The following is a 20,107-nucleotide window of genomic DNA, read 5'->3' on the forward strand; positions in this document are numbered from 1 at the left end:
CCCCAAACATGTTTATTGTTTTAAGTAAAAAATAATTCTTTTGGGCCCTGGCCGGTTGGCTCAGCGGTAGAGCGTCGGCCTGGAGTGCAGGGGACCCGGGTTCGATTCCCGGCCAGGGCACATAGGAGAAGGGCCCATTTGCTTCTCCACCCCCTCCTTCCTCTCTGTCTCTCTCTTCCCCTCCCGCAGCCAAGGCTCCATTGGAGCAAAGATGGCCTGGGCGCTGGGGATGGCTCCTTGGCCTCTGCCCCAGGCGCTAGAGTGGCTCTGGTCGCGGCAGAGTGACGCCCTGGAGGGGCAGAGTATCGCCCCCTGGTGGGCAGAGCGTTGCCCCTGGTGGGCGTGCCGGGTGGATCCCGGTCGGGCGCATGCGGGAGTCTGTCTGACTGTCTCTCCCCGTTTCCAGCTTCAGAAAAATACAAAAAAAAAAAAAAATTCTTTTGTTGTAAACCTAAAATGGCTTTTAAAATATTCTTTAAAAAAATCTGATGTTGCCTGACTGGTGGTGGTGCAGTGGATAGAACATCGACCTGGGACACTGAGGTTCCAGATTTGAAACCCCAAGGTCACTGGCTTGAGCATGGAATTGTCAACATCAGTGGTCGGTCCGTGGGCCATTTGGTAACCGGTCCTCAGAGAAAGAATAAATAACTTACATTATTTCCGTTTTATTTACATTTAAGTCTGAATGATGTTTTATTTTTTAAAAATGACCAGATTCCCCCTGTTACATCTGTCTAAGACTCACTCTTGAAACTTGTCTCATAAGTTCGACAATTATGTTTAAAAATACCATAGTTTTTACACTGGTAGCATAATTTTATTTTATGCATTTATCCATCCCACCCTAAAGGCTGGTCTGTGAAAATATTTTCTGACATTAAACCGGTCCGTGGCCCAAAAAAGATTGGGGACCGCTGATCAACATGATCCCAAGGTCAATAGCTTGAACCTATAAATCACTGGCTTGAAGCCCAAGGTCACTGGTTTGTGCCCAAAGTCACTGGCTGAAGCAAGGAGTCAGTGGCTTGGCTTGAGCCCCCTCAAATACCCTTATCAAGGCACATATGAGAAGCAATCAATGAACAACTAAAGTGATGCAACTAAGAGTTGATGCTTCTCATCCCTATCCCTTCGTGTCTCTCTCTGAAAAAAATCTGATGTATTACTAAGCTAAATTTACTTATTTATAGGCAATTTATATTCTTCTAAATGGATTTTGACTACAAATAGCAGAAGAGATTAATTTTGATCAAGTTACCTGTCATATATTCAATTAGTCAAAAAAATTTAATTTTTTTATGTACTTGTGTCATGAAGCCAGGCTGATATGCTTTAGAAGAGGTTTGGTCAAATATATATATACAAAAGTATATTGCTCTGATGTACACATAAATGATTTGGGATCTTTTGTATTACCTTAATCTTTACAAAAGGTTACTGAATACTCCAGGAATCACTGCATAAGGAAAAATGCTTATTATACAAATGAGAAATGACAGTACTAAATGAACCATAGTTTTGGCACTCCTTTGAGAGGAAGCTGCATATTTCTCCTCCAGGAGCATCAATTAACAGAAAATGACTAGTTAGTGGAACCACTCATACCGTCAGCAGAAATTGGGCAGCTAATGTCAAAGTTTTCCATGTGGGCTTCTGGATGAGTTGAGCTGCTTGTGCAATTTGATCCATGACCAAAAGATACCACCTGACCAGTGGTGTAGACATATGCAAGGGTATGATAACTGCAAGAGAAAGAATACATAAAATGAGGCCAGGATACTAATGCTTTTTGAGAAAGACAATGTCTCTTAACACACACACAGAAACAAATTTATCTTACACTAAGTACACAGATACCTTACCACAATGTCAGGGTTAAAGGGTACCAAACGATGTGGCTAAACAAATGGTAGGTGAATATTAACTTTTTATTCTTTTTTTTTTTTTCTGAAGTGAGAAATGGGGAGGCAGAAAGATAGACTCCTGCATGTGCCCAACTGGGCGAGCCCATTACAGAACAATGCTCTGCCCATCTGGGGCATTGCTCTGTTGCAACCAGAGCCATTCTAGTGCTTGAGGTAGAGGCCATGGAGTCATCCTCAAGGCTCCAATGGAGCCTTGGCTGTGGGAAGAGAAAGACAGAGAAAAAGGAGAGGGCTAACGGTGGAGAAGCAGATGGGCACTTCTCCAGTGTGCCCTGGCCGGGAATTTAACCTAGGATTTTTACACGCTGGACCAATACTCTACCATTGAGCCAAGTGGCCAGGGCTGAATATTAACTTATTACTAATCTTAAACATAGAATGCCATTGATGGGTCTTTGCTATGGTTTCTATCATTTGTGTTTTAAATGCAAGTATTTTATGAATTTTAGACGACACTCAACATGTCCTTATAATTAGGATATGCAAAACTCTGAATATATATGCTAGTATACATCATCTTCTACATGCATGAGCATGAGATTAATTTTGTTTTATCAACTCAAGTAGACAAGTACCACTATTTTGTGTGTTTGTATGTGTGTGTCTGTGTGTGTATGTGACAGAGACAGAAAGAGGGACAGATAAAGACAGGCAGTAAGGGAGAGAGATGAGAAGCATCAAGTCTTTGTTGCGGCACTTTAGTTGTTCATTGTTTGCTTTCTCATGTGTGCCTTGATGGGGGTGGAGGGACTACAACAGAATGAGTGCCCCCTTGCTCAAGCCAGCGACCTTTGGGCTCAAGCCCATGACCACAGTGTCATGTCTATGATTCCAGGCTGGATGAGCCTGTGCTCAAGCCAGCAAACTTAGGGTTTCAAACCTGGGTCCTCTGTGTCCCAGTCCAAAGCTCTATCCACTGCATCACCACCTGGTCAGGGGAGTACCACTATTTTTGTTATACACCATTACCCACCCTCCAGCACATAGTTAGGTGGTCTATACACAGTAAACTTGCAATAAATTCCTACTAAATAAATGAAATGCCTAGGAGGAAAAAAGAAAAATTGAAAAATTAAACTATATTTGGAAAAAGTAAATTTCAGAAAAAAAAGATCTATAAAAAAATAGTCCAGGCCCTGGCCGGTTGGCTCAGTGGTAGAGCATCGGCCTGGCATGTAGAAGTCCCAGGTTCAATTCCCGGCCAGGGCACACAGGAGAAGGGCCCATCTGCTTCTCCACCCCTCCCCCTCTCCTTCCTCTCTGACTCTCTCTTCCCCTCCCACAGTGAGGCTCCATTGGAGCAAGGATGGCCCGGGCGCTGGGGATGGCTCCTTGGCCTCTGCCTCAGGCGCTAGAGTGGCTCTGGTCGCAACAGAGCGATGCCCCAGAGGGGCAGAGCATCGCCCTCTGGTGGGCAGAGCATCGTCCCTGGTGGGCGTGCCGGGTGGATCCTGGTTGGGCGCATGCGGGAGTCTGTCTGACTGTCTCTCCCCGTTTCCAGCTTCAGAAAAATACAAAAACAAACAAACAAACAAAAATAGTCATGTATTTTAGGGTCTTAAATTTTGATAACTTTCCATGAGTCATTTCTAAGTCAAAAAAAAGAAAAGCCTACTACCTTCCACAACTTATCTGTGAAACTAGGCCATCAATTCTTTCCACGTGTTGTGGACCTCTCTTCTTAGCAGTGAAGCTATGTCCCAGCTGTCCACAGCTGTTGTCTCCAAATGTGTACACTTTCCCATTCTGTTCAATAAAGGACAAATAAACTTAATTTAGGTTAAAAAATAAGTAACTAAAAAGTTAAAGATTATGTACTACGCACAAATATTAGGGGTTCAGGGAACAAGCAGATACTCCAATACTTTCAGCGTTTCGCATAGTGCATTTTCACCAATAAAATAAAAGTTGGTTTGGCATCTCATTTGCATAATTGAACACCTTTCTTTGACTTGTTTGCTTTTCTCATTTTCTTGTTTAATAAAAAAATCAAATGCTTCTTTTTTTTAATCGCTTCATATTCATTTTGAAATATCCCCTAATTTTTTATGAGCAGTATATTATAACAGTTTTATGAGACTACTATGTGAAATATAAGCTCTATATAAGGAGAAGGGGCCCTACTTACTATTTCTAAAAGTAAATACAGAGTTACCATAAAACATCACTGGCATGCTCTTAGAATTAGACACTTAATATGTGATAGTAGAATGAATAGATGGGCAAATTAACTGGTTTAAAAAAAATCCACATTTAAGTATAGGGTTGTGTTATTTGTGCATTCCTCTGAAAATAATCTCTTTTCAAAAGATGATTCTTTTAAAATTAATTTTCAATTACTGTAGACATATAATATTATATTAATTTCAGGTGTATAACACAGGGATTAGACATTTATATACCATATGAAAGGATCCACCTGACACCATACAGAGGTATTACAATATTATTGACTTTATTCCATATGCTGTATTTTACATCCCCAGGACTATTTGTATAAATCACAATTTGTACTTCTTAATCCTTTCCACCCTGCTCCCAACCCCCCTCCCTTCTGGCAACCATCCATTCATTCTCTGTATCTGAGTTGGTTTCTGTTTTGTTAGTTTAGTTTAGCTTGTTTTTTAGGTTCCACATATAAGTGAAGTCATATGGTATTTGTCTTTCTCTGTTTGACTTATTTCACTTAGCATAAAATCATCTAGATCCATCCATGTTTGCAAGTGGCAAGATTTCATTTTTTATGGCTGAGTAATATTCCATTGTATGTATGTATGTGCCACTATTCTTTACCCGTTCATCTATTGATGGACATTTAGGTTATTTCGCTATCTGTTAGGCTATTTAGGCTACTGTAAATAATGCTACAATAAACATAGGGGTGCAAATGTCTAGTCAAATTAGTGTTTTGGATTTTTTTGAATAAATACCAGAAGTAGGATTGCTGGGTCATGTGGCAGTTCTATTTTTAGTTTTTTGGGGAATCTCCATGCTCTTTTTCATAGTGACTGCACAATTTACAATCTACCAACAGTAAACAAAAGTTCTCTTTTTTTTCACCTGACCAGGTGGTGGCGCAATGGATAGAGTGTCAGACTGAGATGCGGAGCACCCAGGTTTGAGACCCCCGAGGTCGCCAGCTTGAGCGTGAGCTCATCTGGTTTGAGCAAAGCTCACCAGCTTGGACCCAAGGTCGCTGGCTTGAGCAAGGGGTTACTCAGTCTGCTGAAGGCCCACAGTCAAGGCACATATGAAAAAGCAATCAATGAACAACTAAGGTGTCGCAACAAAAAACTGAAGATTGATGCTTCTCATCTCTCTCCATTCCTGTCTGTCTATCCCTCTCTCTGACCCTCTCTCTGTCTCTGTAAAAAAAAAAAAAAAAAAAAAGTTCTCTTTTCTCCACATTCTGACCAACGCTTGTTTGTTGATTTATTGATGATAGCCATTTTCACAGATATGAAGTGATATCTTGTTTTGGTTTAATTTGCATTTTTCTCATGATTAGTGATGTTGTGCATCTTTTCATAGTTTCATTAGCCTCTTTGGAGAAATATCTATTTAATTTTTCTTAGCATTTTTTTATTTGTATTTTTTTCAGCTGAGATAGAATATATGATTTATTGTGCACATTATATTCAACCACAACTGAGAACAGAACCAGTCCAGAATGTCACAGGTCCACAGCAAAAGACCAAAAAGGACTGTTTTTGTAAGAGCAAGGTGGGTCTCTTAAAATGTGCTCACAGTAATCAAATGGCATATACGTTTTAGATCCAGCGAGAAGTTTAGACAAAAGACATACCATCCAACAATTTGTACCAGTGTCCCTAGCCCCTGGCTTCCCTTATTTCTGCTCCTGTGGCTTCCACAGGTGAGCAAACTAGTGGTTTACTTGGACCTCTACCCCATCTTTCTTCTTTTGTACTTCAGCCTGAACATTTGTTTCTTCCTCTACTTGGCTCTCATGGGGTAGAGGTTTCTAAGATGGCACTAAGACCAAGAGCTTTTGCCCATTTTTTTAAATTGGACTGTTTGGGGTTTTTTGGTATTAAGTTGTATGACTTCTTAAAAATATATTTTGGGCCTGACCAGGTGGTGATGCAGTGGATAGAATGTTGGACTGGGACACAGAGGACACAGCTTCAAAACCCCAAGGTCGCCGGCTTGAGCGTGAGCTTATCCGGCTTAAGCGCAGGCTCATCCAACTTGAGCGCAGGCTCACCAGCTTGGGTATGGGGTCACTGGCTTGAGCATGGGATCATAGACATGACCCCATGGTCACTGGCTTGAGCCCAAAGGTCACTGGCTTGAGCAAGGGGTTACTCACTCTGCTGTAGCCCCCTGGACAAGGTACATATGAGAAAGCAATCAATGAACAACTAAGGAGCTGCAACAAAGAGCTGCAACGAAGAACTAATGCCTCTCATCTCTTCCTGTCTGTCTGTCCCTCTCTCTATCTCTCTGTCTCTGTCACAAAAAAAGAATATATATATATTGGGCATTGGCACAGTGCATAGAGCATTAACCTGGGATATTGAGGACCCAGGTTTGAGTCTGGCTAAAAGTTTATCAGTTTTATTTTTTATCTTTTTTACCTGTCAGAGAACCAGCTCTTGATTTCATTGATATTTTGATTTCATTGATCTTTTCTATGTTTTTTAGTATCTATTTCATTTATTTCTGCTCTTATCTTTACTATTTTATTGTACTCACTTTGGGTTTTGTTTTGTTTTGTTTTTTTCTAATTCTTATAAGAGTGTTAGATTGTTTATTTGAGATTTTTCTTTCTTGAAGTAGGCTTGTATTGCTATGAATTTCCCTCTTAGAATTTCTTTGTGTCCCATAAATTTTGGGTCATTGTGTTTTCTTTGTCATCTCAAGGTGTCTTTGTTTTTTCTTAGTGTATATGTGTGTGTGTCTGAGAGAGGGGGGGGGAAGGAACAGACAGACAGGGAGAGAGATGAGAAGCATCAGTTTTTTGTTGCAGCACCTTAGTTGTTCATTTATTGCTTTCTCATATGTGCCTTGACTGGAGGTCTTTAACTAAGCCAGTGACCCTTTGCTCAAGCCAGCGACCCTGTGCTCAAGCTGGTGAGCTCATGCTCAAGCCAATAAGCCTGTGCTCAAGCTGGCAGCCTTAGGGTTTCAAACCTAGGTCCTTAGCATCTCAGCCCAACACTCTATCTACTGTGTCAACGCTTGGTCAGTCTCAAGATATCTTCAAAAGATGATTCTTTATTAAAAAAATTCTTGCTTTCTCTTGTCAGCTAAGAATAATATAGTCTAAACATGTTTTTAAACAAATAATGAAAAGCTATTTTAGATTTTTAATCTTTAAATAAACATTTCAACCAACAATTTTTAAATCTACTTCTTATGGCTATGAAGAAAATCCATCACAATGGAATATACTATATGGCCAGTAGAGAAAGAGGAGGAAACCATTCAGGAAGCCAGCATATATATGTACCAAGCAAGAAGTGGAACAAAGTATGTTTTAGTGTGTGATGTGGGTTATTAAAAATTTTTAAATATTTTGTGATTCTATAATAATTTTTATCTGTAGAACCGCATTATAAATAATTGTTAAAAGGATTGACTCCCCTATTAATCTAATTTAGTAGGTATCTAAGAATATATCTTGCTTGACTAGGCGGTGGCGCAGTGGATAAAGCATCAGACTGGGATGCCGAGGACCCAGTTTCGAGGTCACTAGCTTGAATGCGGGCTCATCTGGTTTGAGCAAAGCTCACCAGCTTGGACCCAAGGTCGCTGGCTCGAGCAAGGGGTCACTCGGTCTGCTGAAGGCCCATGGTCAAGGCACATATGAGAAAGCAATCAATGAACAACTAAGGTGTCGCAACGAAAAACTGATGATTGATGCTTCTCATCTCTCTCTGTTTCTGTCTGTCTGTCCCTATCTATCCCTCTCTCTAACTCTCTCTCTGTCTCTGTAAAAAAAAAAAAAAAAAAAAAAAAAGAATATATCTTAAAGTTGAAATTAGCTTTTGTTAAAGGATCTAAAAATTTTCATGGCTTATATTATTGCATTAACTTCTCCTCTTAAATATTTGTATACTTTATGGATATGTTGAGATATTGATCTACATTTTGATTTCAACAAAAATCAATAACTTCACCTTATGGTAACATCTGTCTGAGATTTTTGAAAATAGCAAGAAATTTCGGATTACCTGAGTAAGCACTGCCGTGTGTTCATAACCACAGCTGATGTAAATCACATCTAGACGCTTCAGCTCACCAACTGAACGAGGCTTGTAGCTCTGCACTATTGAAAGGTAGCAGAATTGCCAGAGTATAAGAAGCAGACTCAGATATCATGAGTTTTTATATTTTTATGATTTTTAATTTTTTATTGGCATAATTCATTAACATAATTTTTAGAAGTGAATAATCAGAGATATTAGAAAACAAGGGAAAGTCTTGCTTTGGAAAGAATAAAAGCAGTCATTTAGCATTTATTTCTGGAAACAATTTAACATTCTGGAATACCTGAGTCTATTGCCCTAGAAAACTAAGCATTAAGACATTCATCATAATCATAGTGTCATCATGTTGCATTCATTTCTACCACACAGAATATATTCTGCAAATATGTAATAATAATTGAGAAAATAAAAGAACCTACTTTGTTGACAGAGTTAAATGTAATTAGATATAAGTGCTCAGTATTAGTACTTAACAGGTGCTAAATATATGCTAGCTGAATGTCAAAAATTGAACAGAGAAGGACAAGCAGGGCCCATGGGGAAGACTTTATAGTGAGTTTTGTTTAAAGGTTTCCAGGGGACCTGGTTGTTACCCCTACTGCTAGCAGGCTTCTGATCCAGTGGTTCCCCAACTGCTGCACATCGGAATAACTTGTGGGATCTTTGTTAATGATTGATACCTGGCTTCCATTCCCAGACATTCTGATTTAATTAGTATAGGGTCCAACCTGGACACTGGGATTTCTAAATTCTCTTGTGGTAAGCAGAATAATGGCCTCCTAAAGATGTCCATGTCCTTTTCCCAAGCCTGTGAATATGTGAGGGAACATTTCAGAGGGGAGTTAAAGAAGTAGATGGAATTGAAGTTGCTAATCAGCTAACCTTAAAATAGGGAGATCACAAGCACCCTTTAACTGAAGAATAGGGAGGTAGAAGAGTCAATGTCACAATAATGTGACTTGAGAATAATTTAACCAGCATTGATGGTCTTGAAAAAGAAAGGGGGCCGTGAGTGAAAGAACGCAAGTGGTCTCTAGAAGTTGGAAAAGGCAAGAAAATGGCTTCTTCCCTAGCACCTCCAGAAAGGAATACAGCCCTGCTGACATCTTGATTTTAACCCAGTGAGACCCACATTAGACTTCAGACCACCAGAACAATAAGATAATAAATCAGGGTTGCTTTAAGCCACCAAGTTTGTGGTAATTTGTTACAGCAACAATCAAAAATTAATATAGCCCCCACGTGATTCTAATGTGCCATAAAGTTTGGGAACCACTGTTCTAACCTTTGAGACTGCCCTTTCTGGAGCTGGTCTTCCAACCGGAAAGAAGTAACAACTTACTGCAGGACCAAGACTATCTCCTTACCTGGGACATTATTCCCACTGAGGGCCAGCTGCCCTGCACTGTTGCTTCCCCAGCCAAATGAAGTTCCAGAGAGAGATAGGGCAAAGCTGTGGGCCCCTCCTGCAGCCACCTGAGCCAGGGGGATCCCCTCCAGGGACCTCACTCTCTGTGGGCTCGCCTGGGAGGGGGTCTCTTTCCCCAGACCCAGCTGCCCATGGCTGTTCTTTCCCCATGAAAACACTTGGCCATCTATAAAAATAAAGAAGAGGAATTCAGAATTACACACACATTTGGAATACCAAATTCAAGTAGATACTACCAGCCTAATTCTAAAAATCTTTAAAGAATAAAACAGGGATAAAAGAGGTTAAAGTATTCTGATTAAAGGCAAGGGGATGGTCAACATTACCTTCAAAAGTCCCTTCCCACATGTACTCTTCTTCTCATTCCAAATAAAGGGTAACCATGTTTTTTCAGGTGCTCAGGCCAAAAATCCTAGAGTCATCCTTGACTCCTTTTTTTCTTTTACACCCTTCAATCCATCAGATCCTAAAGCATCTACCTTCAGAGCTTATCCAGAATCCAACCACTTCTCCCCTCCCCATGGTCACCAGCCTAGCAGCCAAGTCACCATCATTCTCTTTTTTTTTTTAATTTTTTTACTTTTCTGAAGCTAGAAACGGGGAGAGACAGTCAGACAGACTCCCGCATGTGCCCGACCGGGATCCACACGGCATGCCCACCAGGGGGCGATGCTCTGCCCATCCGGGATGTTGCTCTGTTGCGACCAGAGCCACTCTAGCGCCTGGGGCAGAGGCCAAGGAGCCATCCCCAGTGCCCGGGCCATCTTTGCTCCAATGGAGCCTCGCTGTGGGAGGGGAAGAGAGAGACAGAGAGGAAGGAGAGGGGGAGGGGTGGAGAAGCAGATAGGGGCTTCTCCTGTGTGCCCTAGCCGGGAATCGAACCTGGGACTTCTGCACGCCAGGCCGACGCTGTACCACTGAGCCAACCGGCCAGGGCAAGTCACCATCATTCTTGTCCTGGAAAATTACAACAGCACCTCACGGGAGTCCTAGATTGCACCTTTGCCCCCAGAAGTCTGTTCTCCAAAGAGCAGCCAGAGAGATTTTTTAAAAATATAAGTCAGATCAAACCCTTCAGGAGTTTGCCCTCTCTCTCTCAATAATAGACTGGTTCTTACCATGGCTCACAAGCCCCACATCTCCCATATTCTCCATAACCACTTCTCGGATCTCATCTCCTCATTGTTCATCCCTATCCAGACCCATATTGTTGCTGAGCACACCACTGGGCATAGCTTGTTTTTGGATCATTCTTCTGGATCATGTCTCCTTATCTTAACTCACTTTTCTTCACACCCCTTATCCTTATCTATACTACATAACTATATATTTGTGTGTTAAATGTTCATTTCCCCTTCTTTTTTTTTTTTTTTTTTTGTATTTTTCTGAAACTGGAAACGGGGAGAGACAGTCAGACAGACTCCCACATGCGCCCGACCGGGATCCACTAGGCACGCCCACCAGGGGCGACGCTCTGCCCACCAGGGGGTGATGCTCTGCCCCTCCGGGGCATCGTTCTGACGCGACCAGAGCCACTCTAGCACCTGGGGCAGAGGCCAAGGAGCCATCCCCAGCGCCCGGGTCATCCTTGCTCCAATGGAGCCTTGGCTGCGGGAGGGGAAGAGAGAGACAGAGAGGAAAGGGGGGGGTGGAGAAGCAAATGGGCGCTTCTCCTATGTGCCCTGGCTGGGAATCAACCCGGGTCCCCCGCACGCCAGGCCAATGCTCTACCGCTGAGCCAACCAGCCAGGGCCCATTTCCCCTTCTTCCCTTAAGAATATAAATCCCATGAAAGCAGAGTCTTTCGTTTGTTCACTGCTCGATACCTCTCTGTTGGGAACATTGTAGGCACTTGATAAATACTTGTGGAATGACTCCATGGAGAAAAAAACCAACAACATTTTATGTTGAATTTGACCAGAGATGGATAATGAATATCAGGTCAAAAATAAAGTTCTTCTAATGCTTAATTATTTTCCCAGAGAAATGCAACATATTTCAGGTTTTTATATTGTTATATTTAATTTTTATTTTGAACTCTTCTAAGTTATTTCTATCACTGAAAAGAATTTTTGAGAGCACACTGCAAAATGTCAAATGCTCAAGAAGGTGTGTGAGAACTCATAGTTCACCACAGCAAATGCATTGAGTGTGGAGTTCTATACAGCCTTTATATTCCAAACCAATGTAAATATATCCCTGCTGACACTTTGATTGTAACCCAGAGAGACTTCAGACCAAATCAATACTCTAAGGAAATTATTCAAGTATTTCAGCAATTAAGAAAAACCATGGATTCACTTTGAGAGCATTATGCTAAGTGAAATAAGTCAGACAAAGATTGCCTGATCAGGCAGTGGTGCAGTGGACAGAGTGTTGACCTGGGATGCAGAAGACCCAGGTTTGAAACCCTGAGGTTGCTTGACCAGGTGGTGGCACAGTGGGTAGAGTGTCAGACTGGGATGTGGAGGACCCAGGTTCAAGACCCTGAGGTCACCAGCTTGAGCGTGGGCTCATCTGGCTTGAGCAAAGTTCATCAGCTAGGACCCAAGGCCGCTGGCTTGAGCAAGGGGTTACTTGGTCTGCTGTAGCCCCATGTGGTCAAGGCACATATGAGAAAGCAATCAATGAACAACTAAAGTGCCACAATGAAAAACTGATGATTGATGCTTATCTCTCTCCGTTCCTGTCTATCTGTCCCTGTTTATCCCTCTCTCTGACTCTCTCTCTCTCTCTGTAAAAACAAAACAAAGAACAAAAAACCACAGGCTCATGGCTGGAGCACAGGCTCACCAGCTGGAGCGTGGGGTCACTGGCTTGAGCATGGGATCATAAACATGACTCCATGGTTGCTGGCTTGAGCCCAAAGGTCGCTGGCTTGAAACCTAAGGTTGCTGGCTTGAGCAAAGAGTCACTGGCTCAGCTGTAGCCCCCATGTCAAGGCACATATGAGAAAGCAATCAATGAACAACTAAGGTGCCACAACGAAGAATTGATGCTTCTCATCTCTCTCTTCCTGTTTGTCTATCCCTACCTGTCCCTCTCTCTTTCTGTCTCTCTCACTAAAAATAAAAAAACAAATAGTGTATGGTCTCACTTATATGAGGACTCTTAAGAAAAAGCTCATAGATAACAAGAATAGATTGGTGGTTGCCAGGAGTTGGGAGAAAAATGGGTGAAGGAAGTCTAAAGGAACTAACTTTCAGTTATAAAATAAGTCATGGGGATGTAATGTACAACATCATGACTAGAGTTCATAATACTGTATTGTACATTTGAAAGATGCTAAGATAGGGGTTGGGAAACTTTTTGGCTGAGAGAGCCATGAACACCACATATTTTAAAATGTAATTCTGTGAGAGCCATTCAGCGACCCATGTACGTTACACATTATCCAATAAAAACTAGGTGTTGTCCTGGAGGACAGCTGTGATTGGCTCCAGCCACCCACAACCACGAACATGAGCAGTAGGAAATGAATGGATTATAATACATGAGTGTTTTATATATATATAAAACAGGCAGTGGTGCAGTGGATAGAGTGTTGACCTGGGATGCAGAAGACTGAGGTTTCAAAAAAAAAATATATATATATATTTTGTATTTTTCTGAAGTTGAAAACGGGGAGGCAGTCAGACAGACTCCTGCATGCGCCCGACCGGGATCCACCCGGGATGCCCACCAGGGGGCGATGTTCTGCCCATCTGGGGTGTTGCTCTGTTGCATCCAGAGCCATTCTAGCACCTGAGGCAGAGGCCATAGAGCCGTCCTCAATGCCCGGGCTAACTTTGCTCCAATGGAGCCTTGGCTGTGGGAGTGGAAGAGAGAGACAGAGAGGAAGGAGAGGGGGAAGGGTAGAGAAGCAGATGGGCGCTTCTCCTGTGTGCTCTGGCCGGGAATTGAACCTGGGACTCCTGCACGACAGGCCGACGCTCTACCACTGAGCCAACCAGCCAGGGCCTGTTTTATATTTTTAACATTATTTTTTTTATTAAAGATTTGTCTGCGAGTCAGATGCAGCCATCAAAAGAGCCACATCTGGCTCGCGAGCCATAGGTTCCTGACTCCTGTGCTAAGAGAATTAATATTAAAAGTTCTCATTATAAGAAAAAATTTCTGTTAATTATGTATGGTGATGGATGTTAACTAGACTTACAGTGGTGATTATTTTGCAGTGTATACAAATATTAAATCGTCATGTGGTACACCTGACACTACCTAATGTATGTCAATTATACCTCAAAAAAATATAACTTTCCTAATTTTAAAAAACAGGAAAAAAGTAAGAAAGAAAAAGTAACTAATATTTGTTGTACCCTATTTGCTATGGACTGTACAAGATAAATTGTGTAATTCCTCTCACTGAATCTTCTAAACAACCTTTAAGTTAGGCATCAATATTCTTACTGATGAGAAAAATTGAGACTCAGCCAAATTAAATAACTTGCCTTAGGTCAAATAGCTAGAAGTGGTAGGTAGAAAGAACCACACTATAGCCATGGGATTGTCCTGGTTGCATAGCCTACATGGTACAGTGAGTTGGTATATAAACTTAGGCTTGGGATATAAACAAGTATAGATTCAAATCCCTCCTCTTCCATTAGTGTGTGACCTAGGCAAACTAGTGAAAGTATCTTATTATATTTAGAGTATAATAAGAACAAAGAAATTGAAAAAAATAAAAGAACAGCACATCTTATGAAATCTGGAAAGTTAAAACTTCTAAATACTACTGAGCACCCTGGCTGGTAGGCTCAGTAGTAGAGCAAAAGCCTGGCATGTGGAAGTCCCGGGTTTGATTCCTGGCCAGGGCACATAGGAGAGGTGCTCATCTGCTTCTCTACCCTTCCCCTCTCTCCTTTCTCTCTATCTCTCTCTTCCCCTCCCATAGCCAAGGCTCCATTGGAGCGGAGTTGGCCCAGGTACCAAGGATGGCTCCATGGCCTCTGCCTCAGGTGCTAGAATGGCTCCGGTTGCAATGGAGCAATGGCCCAGATGGGCAGAACATCGCCCCCTGGTGGGCTTGCCAGGTGAATTCTCGTTGGGCGCATGCAGGAGTCAGACAAAACAAAAAACCACAAAAAACTTCTAAATGCATTAATGTGAATTCCAATGCATTAAAAATCAACAGGTATCAATCATTTGCATTCAAAAAAGTACTTTTAAACTTGGTGAATCCAAAGGTCCACATTTCTGAAATGAGGATATGAATAATACCTAGCTTCTGTGTTTTAGGTGATTACATGAGACAATACATTTAAGCATTTAGCAGTAATGCTTTTATGCTGGCACATAAAAGGTGACCAAGAAATGTTGGCTGTTCATGGACCCCGTGGCACAATTGCAATTATGCATAAGAAACCACCTGAGGGACACATAAACGTTATACGTCTCTTGAAGGGGATCAGAATATGCCACTTTGGGTTGAGGACTACTTTGAGCTGAAGGCAATGTAGAATTAAGAGATGCAGAAAGAGTTCTCTGCCATCCTTTTATCTGCCCAAAAGTAAGGCCTAAATTTCCTTTTGTGAAGGTGTCCTCTCCTGCACCAATAATGGAAGAGGGACTCATCACGAGAGATGGAGAGTGAGCATTGACATGCGGGTGCATAAACAAGCCTTACTAAAACAACCCTTATCTTCCATTAGTTTCCCCCACATATTTCTAAGTCACTTTCCCACAATTTATCTCTCTTACCCCAAACCTCTTCTCCTTTGTTAAAATGATATATCAGCCCCAGAATCTAACTACAGCTAGTGCTCGACTTACGACCGCAATTGGTTCTGACAGATCTGTCATAACAGGATTTGGTCATAAGTTGAGTAGGCTATATGTACTGTGAAATGATGTTATAAAAATCTTTAAGTCATATTTTATCATAATTTTCTTTCATTGTTGTTATATATCATAATTTTCTTTGTTCATTTTATGCCATTTGTATCATCTCTACACCATTTTGTTTCTTATTTTTACATTCGTCAGGTTTAAGCAAAACACTGCATTACCAGTACAACTGGTTTAATATTTGCAAAACATACAAAATTACAAAATACAGATGCATACAAAAATACAGGTGCATACAAAAATACAAAACAGAGGTGTAAAAAATACCATAGGAAACATTTTCCCAATTGCAAAACATATCAAAATATATAAACATGTATGAAACATTTTTACTGGCCAGCACTGTTGTACGCCCAGCTGGGCAACACTTGCGCTGCCAGAGGCAGAGCAGTCGTGGCTAGCGATTGTGGTCGTAAAGTCGAATGGTCATAAGTTGCATAGGTCATAAGTCGATCAATACCTGTACTGGAGTTTCACTTCTTTTCTGTGAAGTCCCACGCGCAAAAGTATCAATAAAAAATATGTGCCTTTTCTCCTAGTAATCTATCTTTTCTTATATTTGTCGACCCCAGGTGCTAACCCTCAAAGGGTAAAGGAAAAGTTTTTCTTCTCTGGCACTCTCCATTGAGAAATTTAGCCTGAGAATGGACAAAGGACTGAGGATGTTGGTAGAAAAAACATAGTGTTGATTCTGACATCTTAGCTTTTCTTTCTTTGATCTAAGTAAAAAAGATAAATAGGTCTTTGTCTATCTGAGTTTGCCAGTGTAGACAGACAAGCCACTCAGCATAAATGGTAAAGTGCTAGAAATAAAACCACTGCTGAGTTCTGAGACAGTCAGTCAATCAAGTCATGTAAACAGAGATAGCTCTTTATGGCAGAGAAATAGGCACTACTTAGAGTATAATAAGAACAAAGAAAATTGAAAAAAAAACCCCACCACATCTTATGAAATCTGGAGAGTTAAGAGATGCAGAAAGAGTTCTAAATGGCCTGACCAGGCAGTGGTGCAGTGGATACAGCGTCGGACTGGGATACGGAAGGACCCAGGTTCGAGACCTCGAGGTCGCCAGCTTAAGCGTGGGCTCATCTGGTTTGAGCAAAGCTCACCAGCTTGGACCCAAGGCCCCTGGCTCAAGCAAGGGGTTACTCGGTCTGCTGAAGGCCCACGGTCAAGGCGCATATGAGAGAGCAATCAATGAATAGCTAAGGTGACGTAATGCGCAACAAAAACTAATGATTGATGCTTTTCATCTCTCTGTTCCTGTCTATCCTTCTCTCTGACTCTCTCTCTGTCTCTGTAAAAAAAAAAAAGACTTCTAAATGCATTAAAATGAATTCCAGTGCATTAAAAATCAATAGGTATCAATCATTTCTATTCAAAAAATTACTTTTAAATGATACTTAGGAGATTCAATAAGTCTTTTTAAATTTTTTTTATTTTTTTACCTTTTGACAATGCCAGGGAATGGTAGTGTCCACAGGAAACTTGTATTATTTTTATACCAGTCAGAGCTTTTATCTTCCTATAATAAAAATGATACATTAAAAATAATTTAAAAATCTATTAATCCATCATTAGAGTAGATCACCAAGTTAACTACAGATATTTAAAACATCCTAGGTAATACATTTGGTCTAGGAAAACAATTTTATATGTTTGTATTTCTGTAGTGAACTGGCTTTTTTTAATAAATAAATTTTTATTAATGTTAATGGGGTGTGTAGTGAACTGTTTTTAACATGATATCAACATACAAAGGTACAGGCAGAATCCAAAACAGTATATAATGCAAAAGTAATTTTTACTGGACTTTTAATGCATTATTTAATGTTCTAACTTTTATTCTATAATTATTGGCCTAAATAAGATTACTCATATACATATAGCACAGGGCTTTAGAATTTATAGAACACTGTCACTTACATCAGCTAATTTAAGCCCTGTGAGATAAATAAACCATTGGGTAGAACTGCCATTTTTGTGGATCAAAACATAACTATCAGCAATTTTATATGATTGAACCTAGCAGAACTCAAAAAGGTCAATAGGTTTCAAGTTATAGAACTAGACTCACACCTGTGTCTTTCAAGTTCAATAATCATTTCCCTAAGCCACAGATTTCTCACATGATTTAATAACCACAGAGGATAACAAGATAACAAGGTATTAAAAAACATGCCTTTGAACATTGCCAAGGCATGTAATTCATAAATACAAAATTCAGACTGCTTGTCACACCATTTGTCCTAGAAATTGATTCTGAGAACAAGATTTTTTCCCCATTAGGACCCAATGGCTTATAACAAAAAGGTTATGTTGGCAGAGAAACTTTTCCTTTTTCAATTTGGGAGCAGTGATTGGGGACCTGTAATTAATTGACAATACACAGTTTAACAGGAGAAAAGACATGATTTGTTTATATATACATATGGAGCTCCCAGATATAGAAACTTTGTGAAACAGCTTGAGTAAAGGTTTGTATCTATCAACATAGCAAAAGCAGAAATGGTGGTGGTGATGGTGGGGAAAAGGGGGTTAGGAATTCAATGGGAGAATATGGAAGGTTCTATTGGGTTTTTTGATGCTGATTGGGCAGTCTGTCTTCACAGCAACTGAATTCACAGGAAACTCTCAGGTGGGTTAATGGCAGCTGAATTTTAGAAGTGCTGCTTTAGTTAGATAGGAAAATTCAGTTAAGATTGCTTTCTGCATCTTCAGTAGCTCAAATGATTCTACTTTAAAATAATCTCTATGCTGCCTGACCAGTTGGTGGCGCAGTGGATAGAGCGTCAGACTGGGATGCGGAAGACCCAGGCTCGAGACCCCGAGGTTGCCAGTTTGAGCGTGGGCTCATTGGCTTGAGCAAAAAAGCTCACCAGCTTGGACCCAAGGTCACTGGCTCAAACAAGGGGTTACTCAGTCTGCTGAAGGCCCACAGTCAAGGCACATATGAGCAAGCAATCAATGAACAACTAAGGTGTTGCAACGAAAAATTGATAATTGATGCTCTCATCTCTCTCTCCGTTCCTGTCTGTCCCTATCTATCCCTCTCTCTGACTCTCTCTCTGTCTCTGTAAAAAAAAAAAAAAAAAAGATCTCTATTCTAAAAACAGTATAAAGTTATTTCCAGTAGATTAGATGAGATTAGATTTAAGATGAAATTAGATCGAAGGGTGACATGTTCTCATTTCACAGTTCCCTTCTTCTTCATAGGATTCTAAATAATATTGGTGTTAAAAGTTTTTTACTGTCTCCGTCCCTCTTTATACTGCAATGGGCTGAGGTTAGAGACTGTCATAGTCATCTTTGTAGTCTTACATCTTGCATAGTACCTGGCACGTGGAACTCAAAAATATTGAATGAATAAATGAATTGAAATACTTACTTAGGTGTAAAAACTATTTCCTTAAACTCTCCGATCCCCAGCTGTCCGTCAGAGCCAGCTCCCCATGCAAAGACCCTGCCTTTGCTACAGACAACCAGGGAGTGCTCCTTTCCACAGCTCACAACACCAACATGTAGAGTTTCCAATGCCTTAATTGGTTCTTTGGGAACAAAAAGAAAACAAAACAAAAATTCCACAGATTACTAATTTAATGACAAGTTTCAGACAGTACTTTCGTTCAAAAGGAAGGATCATTTAGATTGCTTGTTTCTTTCAATGGGCTTTTAAATCAAGGTCTAAAATCCATGCTACAGGTGTGAAGGGGATAGTTTATTGTGTGTGATACCATCTTTATGGGAATATAGCTGGTACTCAAAAGGGTGGGGATGGCAGGGGAGGCAAATCTGTAAGAACCATGGTACTTGAGCTAATGGTTTCTCTGTGTCAGTGGTAGCAAACCCCAGCAAAATAAAGGGAGCCGGAGAGAAGATGGGATTGCCTCTACTCTACTCTTCTAGATTCCCAGTCCTGAACAGTGACAACAGTCAATTCCTTGCTCAGGAGGAAACAAGCAGGGAGCCTGTCTCATGAATGTGAGAAAAAGAAACACAGATCTTCTCACAATGAAGAGTGCAGTAACATGTCTCTAAATGGGCCAAATATGCCCACGAATGAAAACTTGATCACATTTTCCTACAAGCCAATGTAGACCATCTTCCTAAGTGTGTCTGGGAAGCTCTAGAGAACACCTCCTTGTTGATGTGCAGCACAGCGGGTGGCCGACTTCGGAGCCCACTCAGAGGCCTCCCTGACTGCTGATGTGTTTGTTCCTCCATGGTTTGATAGCAACAGAGTAGGCAGACAGTCTAACTGCCACCCTGGAGGGCCAAATTGCATTATGACTTAATTTAAGAACAATCATATTGAAAAATCAACTTTAGTCTAAATGAAGAGTAGTCTATCCCTGGCCGGTTGGCTCAGTGGTAGAGTGTCGGCCTGGTGTGCAGGAGTCCCGGGTTCGATTCCTGGCCAGGGCACACAGGAGAAGCGCCCATCTGCTTCTCCACCCCTCCCCCTCTCCTTCCTCTCTGTCTCTCTCTTCCCCTCTACAGCCAAGGCCCCACTGGAGCAAAGTTGGTCCAGGCGCTGAGGATGGCTCTATGGCCTCTGCCTCAGCCGCTAGAATGGCTCTGGTTGCAAGAGAGTAACGCCCCAGATAGGAAGAGCATCGCCCCCTGGTGGGCATGTGAAGTGGATCCCGGTCGGGCGCATGCGAGCGTCTGT

The 20,107-nt window shown here is 41.3% G+C and overlaps 1 protein-coding gene across 2 annotated transcripts in view; it reads right to left on the bottom strand.

Moving 5' to 3' along the window:
* HERC6 (HECT and RLD domain containing E3 ubiquitin protein ligase family member 6) overlaps positions 1-20,107 on the bottom strand; it is a 95,100-nt gene that overhangs the window by 64,788 nt on the left and 10,205 nt on the right. For both annotated transcript variants that reach the window (XM_066280981.1, XM_066280980.1), the window contains exons 2-7: positions 18,824-18,983; positions 16,884-16,960; positions 9,529-9,756; positions 8,126-8,220; positions 3,547-3,674; positions 1,609-1,745 (exon numbers count right to left, since the gene is read on the bottom strand). In XM_066280981.1, coding sequence (XP_066137078.1) covers positions 1,609-1,745; positions 3,547-3,674; positions 8,126-8,220; positions 9,529-9,756; positions 16,884-16,960; positions 18,824-18,983 — 825 coding nt within the window. The remainder of the gene's footprint in view (positions 1-1,608; positions 1,746-3,546; positions 3,675-8,125; positions 8,221-9,528; positions 9,757-16,883; positions 16,961-18,823; positions 18,984-20,107) is intronic.

This window comes from Saccopteryx bilineata, chromosome 5, assembly GCF_036850765.1.
Source record: "Saccopteryx bilineata isolate mSacBil1 chromosome 5, mSacBil1_pri_phased_curated, whole genome shotgun sequence".
In the NCBI taxonomy this organism is placed as follows: Eukaryota; Metazoa; Chordata; class Mammalia; order Chiroptera; family Emballonuridae; genus Saccopteryx; species Saccopteryx bilineata.